Here is a 6,000-nt window from a genome sequence, read left to right on the forward strand (position 1 = left end):
AGGGTGGAATTGAACCTGGGTCCCTGATGCTGTGAGGCAGCAGTGCTAACCGCTGAGTCTCCGTGCTATCCAAGTCCAAATTGTTACCAGAGATTTGTATACTCCTTATGAAGTCTTTCTGATCCAGAATTCCATTTCAAATTTCATAATATTAATAATATTTCTATTCCTAATTCACAATGCAATGAATTTTCCCCTTTCTGTAGCTGCCCATCCCATCAATCAACATCCTCCTGCGATCTTCAAATTCTTGGTCACAATTTCCAATAATGACACATTAAAACATCAAAAGTTAAATAGTTCCTTCAATTTCTTAGCCCAAATCATTTATGTCAAGAGTAAATGAAACCAGCACCAACATAGACCCACTTCGGTAAACTCATCACCAGGCTGGGAACCTGAGGACTTGATATTGCTTGGCTTTCTACTTTCTAGTAATCTCCCTGTCAATGTGAAGCAATCCTCCTTAATTCGGGGTGCTGTAAAACATTTTCTGGAATTCATATAAACCACATCTACTACCCCTTCCCTTAATTATCCCTCAGTCATTCTTCAAAGAACTTAATAAGGTATCTTGATGTACCTGGGGGACAACACACCAATTGCGCTTCAGGTTTATTATTACAGAGACAGCAGTTTAATCTTACTGTTAAATCTCTCACTATGACTGCTTCCTGTGCATATTTGCCCTGCTTGTGGCTGACCCCTGCTGGCTGTTGCCCTTCACAGCAAGTGCTCAGTGATGAAAATGTGTTGCTCACAGCAAGGTCCTCTTGGCACCTTGGCACTTTCTTCTTCCTGTTTGTGCACAGCTGTGGTTTTCACTTGTGCGCTCTTAGCATGGAACTTCTCCCACCAGGAGCCAAACCATGCAGGTAGCCCGTAATTTTCTGTCGACACTGAAAATCATTGAAGGTGTTTCTCATTTGGTACCTTGCACTTCCAAGGGGTTCAAGCTGAAAAGCCTTCTGTTGTAAAATCTTGATTTATTGCATGAACTTGCTGAGAGAAACAAGTGGTTATCAACAGTGGACCTTTTGAATGTTGCACTGGTTCCATTATTATAATTGTGATTCTAAAACTGTTTGATTTATTTTTGGTTTGGATATCTACTTGATTACCGACCTTTATTTAACTACTGCGCTATGTTTCAATGTGTATCAGGTGGAGGCTTTGAGTGGGATGACGACTTTCCGTTGGTGTCAGTCCGGTCATCGCTAGAGACTGAAAGTTCCTCCACTGACACTGCCTCCAGCGCTGCTCCCTCAGGTCCAGAGCAAAGTCAGGCGCAGAAAACCCGTTTCTCCCGCTTCACCATCTCTCCAGCCACTGTCTCTAGGTTCTCAATTACTCACGTCTTGGACTCGGAAATTGAGCCAGCTGGAGGTATGCAAGAACTCTTTTAATTGACTCCTAACAAAACAGGTTGTTTCGGAGACTCTGTAATCTTCTTCCTAAACAAAAAAAAAGAAAAGTTTAATTGTACATTACTTTTCCTCACTGAACAACTATGACTGCATCCCAAAAATAATTGAATGGTTATAAAGCTTTTAAGCGTATAAATGCCTGCACTATAAAACTATGCCGCACTATCCCTGTGAGTGAGCCTGCTTAATATTTCCATCAGTAGTCTTCCGATCGTGAATAGCTCTGGATAAGTTGAGATGAACAAGCTGCCTGTCAATTAGGCACAAGTTAGAGTATCATGTGTCCCCAGATCTTCAATTCATTCCATTGGCAGAAAGTGGGAGGGCTGGCCCTCTGATTATTCATCTCTCTCTCTCTCTTTCTCCTTTTCCTCCTTCTCTTTTCCACTGCCCCCCACCCCACCCCCCCCACTGCTGAACCTGCGTCTGCCACCCCTACCTTGTGATTCATCCATGGGACCCATCAAACAAACTGGCATCTGTCTCGCTGAAACAATTATTCTTACAACACTCTCTATCTTGGGTTCAAATGGACAGAAGAATTCCCTTCCCCATTTGTGTGAATGCAGTCAGATTCTGAATGAGGTGCCTTTTTAATAGATCTAGTTCAGAATTCCTGACTCCTCACCTAAGTTTCCCAACTTTACCACTGTGTGAACTTCACCCTGGGGTAACTAGGGAGACAGTAGGGCCCTTTAACCGTCAGCAAGACCTCCTATGTGCGGAAATGCAGGAGATGGGGTGAGATATTAAATAAGTATTTTGAATCAGTGTTTACTGTAGAGAAGGGTATGGAAGATATAGAACGTGAGGAAATAAATAGCAACATCTTTAAAAACGTCCATATTACAGAGGATGACGTACTGGATATCTTAAAATGCATAAACGTGGATGAAGCCTGAGGAACTGATCAGGTGTGCCCTAGAACTCTGCAGGAAGCTAGGGAAGTGATTGCTGGGACCCTCACTGGGATAGTTGCGTCATCGATAGCCACAGGTGAGGTGCCCGAAAAACTGGAAGCGGTGCCGCTATTTAAGAAAGGTGGTAAGGAAAAGCCAGGGAACTATAGACCAGTGAGCCTGACATCAGTGGTGGGCAAGTTGGTGGAGGAAATGCTTAGGGACAGGATTTACATTTATTTGAAAAGGCAAGGACTGATCAGGGATTGTCAACATGGCTTTGTGTGTGGGAAATCAAGTCTCACCAACTAAGTTAGGTTTTTTGATGAAGTAACAAAGTGGATTGATGAGGGCAGTGTGATGGACATGATCTATATGGACTTCAGTAAGGCATTTGACAAGTTTCCTCATGGTAGACTGGTTAGCAAAATTAGATCACATGGAATACAAGGAACACTAGCCATTTAGATACAGAAATTGCTTGAAGGTGGAAGACAGAGGGTGGTGTTGAAGGGTTGCTTTTTGGACTGGAGACCTGTGACCAGCAGGGTGCCACAAGGATTGCTGCTGGGTCCACTGTTTTTTGTCATTTATGTAAATGATGTGGATGTGAACATAGGAGGCGTGGTTAGTACATTTGCGGGCGACATCGAAATTTGAGGTGTCGTGCACACCAATTAAGATTACCTAACAGTACAATAGGAACTTGATCAGATGGGCCAATGGACCAAGGAGTGACAGATGGAGTTTAATTTAGATTGATGTGAGGTGCTGCATTTTGGAAAGGCAAATTAGGGCAGGAGTTATACACTAAATGGTAAGGTGGGGAGTGTTGCTGAAATTGGGAGACCTTGGAGTGCAGGTTCATAGTTCCTTGAAAGTGGAGTCGCAGGTAGATAGGACAGTGATGAAGGCATTTGGAATGCTTCCCTTTATTGGTCAGTGCGTTGAGTATAGGAGTTGGGACGGTCATGTTGAAGCTGTACAAGACATTGGTTAGGCCACTTTTGGAATACTGTGTGCAGTTCTGGTCTCCCTGATATAGGGAAGGATGTTATGAAACTTGAAAGGGTTCAGAAAAGGCTGACAAGATGTTATCAGGGTTGGAGGGTTTGAGATATAGGGAGAGGCTGAATAAATTGAGACTATTTTCCCTGGACCATCGGAGGCTGAGGGGTGACCTTATAGAGGTTAATAAAATCATGAGGGGCATGGATTGGGTGAATAGCCAAGGTCTTTTCCTAGAGGTAGGAGAGTCCAAAACGAGAGGGTGTGGGTTTAAAGTAAGAGGGGAGAGATTTAAAAGGGACCTAAGGGGCAACATTTTCATGCAGAGGGTGATGCGTGCATATGGAATTAGCTGCCAGACTAAGTGGTGGAGGCTGGTACAATGACAACTTTTAAAAGCCATCTGGATGGATACATGAATAGGAAGAGTTTAGAGAGATGTGGGCCAAATGCTGGCAAATGGGGCTAGATTTATTTAGAATATCTGTGGGCATGGACGAGTTGGACCCAAGGGTTTATTTCCCTGCTGTATATCTCGATGACTGTACGACTAGCATGGGATCTTAAACCATTTCTGAATTGGCAACGGTGAGCACTGAACCAGTATGGCCCGTGAGACATGAAACGGATTGAGACCAGCACACGTTGTTAACCCGAAGCTCCCTGGGCGAACAGGGGCCTGGATGTGAGTTTGCTCGCTGAGCTGGAAGGTTAGTTTTCAGACGTTTCGTCACCATTCTAGGTAAAATCATCAGTGAGCCTCCGATGAAGCGCTGGTGTTATGTCCCGCTTTCTATTTATCTGGTTAGGTTTCCTTGGGGCCTCTCTAACACCTTTCTTCCCTCAGTCCCCACCGCACGCACAGACACACAATATTCTGGGCAGCATTTATCCATCAGCCAAACCCTGAGAAACACTTTACCGAGTTATTATTAGAGTGATGTTTGTGGAAGCTTGCTGACTGCTGACCTTCGCACATTACCACAGTGACGATGTTTGATTGACTTTGGGACGTGCTGAGGCTATGAATATTACCTCTAATGTCTCTAATGCCTCCTTTTCTCCTAATTCCTTCCAGCAAGTATTGAGGAGGGCGAAAGGGAATGACTCACGCTTTGAGCCTGGGCTGGGAATTTTATTTTATTTTTAAGAAAAGCAAACGGACAAGATCTGACAGAAAAAAACAGAACCACAAATGAATGTTTCGCACTATGACTGTAACTGCTTTGAATTGTTGGACAATTTCATTGCGAGTTTTCCGGGGGCCCCCACTGTTAACGACAACCTTGCGGGGGATAACTTTGGTGTACAATTCCCAACTTTCCTCCATGTGCTCCCGCGGGGAGGCCTTCCCCTCTCCAGCCGGCCTGCGTTTCATCGGAATTCCCAGGATTTCACTGCAAGCCGATGCAAAAGACGGAGCAGACTCTTAACTTTAACGGGAAATACTTTATGATACGTTGGAAACTATCCCTGTCACAGTGAGGAAAAATCTGACCTTTCCAACGTAGGGCAACTGTGAGGGTTTTCTGAGAATGGACACTGCAGACTATACCAGGCTCCATTTGTAATGAACCATTTTTGCAAATAACGCCATCCGCTTATAGTACTCATCTGCTCGGGCATCAGATAAGAAGTGTTTGGATGAAGCTGATCAATATCCTTTGCTCACGTTACAGTACAAATGTCCCATTGAACATGCCTCTCAGTATTCAGTCCCAGAGTATTGTGTTTCTGCCTCTCCGCGTTTGATATGGAATAGTGTAGAAAACCAGTTAAGCTGCAAGCTCTATACTATTTTTGTAAATCCATTCAGACTACTGATGAATATATTGTAAATGTTGCCAAAGAGATGTAAAAATTGTGCAGCCCCTAGCTACATTAGTTGCTACCTGTGTGGCTTTAAGCTGTCGTGTTACAGTACCAAGGAGACGCTGTGTACGTTGCAATTTTTCGCCTCCCTCATCAAGCTATACAGACACATTTATTATATTTAAAGAAATGACCAGTTGCATGATACCAGTGAGCAGGGTTGTCTTTGAAGTGTCACAGCTGTTAGTACTTTGTATAACTGATCAATACGGGTCATTACTGCTCTTCAGTGTTTTATTTCTATTTAGCTAGCAGCATGTTTAACTCGCCAGACTAATAAACTTTTTACAATATCTTACATTTGTTCTTTTTTCTTACCTGCCTGGCTCATTCCTTACTTCACAGTTAATGAAAATATATAAGATTAGGATAAGAAGTCGACCGCTCGACCCCTCGAGCGAGTGAAATCATGGCTCATCTGTTTGTGTTTCGACTTCCATTTTCCTGCCTACTTCAGATAACCATTGATTCTCTTACCAAACGAGAATCTATCCACCACCACCTTAAAATACTCGATGACCTGTTTCTACCTGAGGCAGAGAGCCTGTCTGAAAAGGTCTCAAAACAATCCCGAATCTCTGTGAGTGATAATGGGAACTGCAGATGCTGGAGAATCCAAGATAATAAAATGTGAGGCTGGATGAACACAGCAGGCCCAGCAGCATCTCAGGAGCGCAAAAGCTGACGTTTCGGGCCTAGACCCTTCATCAGAGAGTCTCTGATGAAGGGTCTAGACCCGAAACGTCAGCTTTTGCGCTCCTGAGATGCTGCTGGGCCTGCTGTGTTCATCCAGC

The 6,000-nt window shown here is 43.8% G+C and overlaps 1 protein-coding gene across 8 annotated transcripts in view; it reads left to right on the forward strand.

Annotated features, from left to right (window-relative positions):
- aatkb (apoptosis-associated tyrosine kinase b) overlaps positions 1-5,499 on the forward strand; it is a 374,036-nt gene extending 368,537 nt beyond the window's left edge. For all 8 annotated transcript variants that reach the window (XM_048555198.2, XM_048555200.2, XM_048555199.2 and 5 more), the window contains 2 exons: positions 1,165-1,386; positions 4,413-5,499. In XM_048555198.2, coding sequence (XP_048411155.1) covers positions 1,165-1,386; positions 4,413-4,441 — 251 coding nt within the window. In that variant the 3' untranslated portion in view covers positions 4,442-5,499. The remainder of the gene's footprint in view (positions 1-1,164; positions 1,387-4,412) is intronic.
- The last annotated feature ends 501 nt before the right edge of the window (positions 5,500-6,000 follow it).

This window comes from Stegostoma tigrinum, chromosome 22 (assembly GCF_030684315.1).
Source record: "Stegostoma tigrinum isolate sSteTig4 chromosome 22, sSteTig4.hap1, whole genome shotgun sequence".
NCBI lineage: Eukaryota > Metazoa > Chordata > Chondrichthyes > Orectolobiformes > Stegostomatidae > Stegostoma > Stegostoma tigrinum.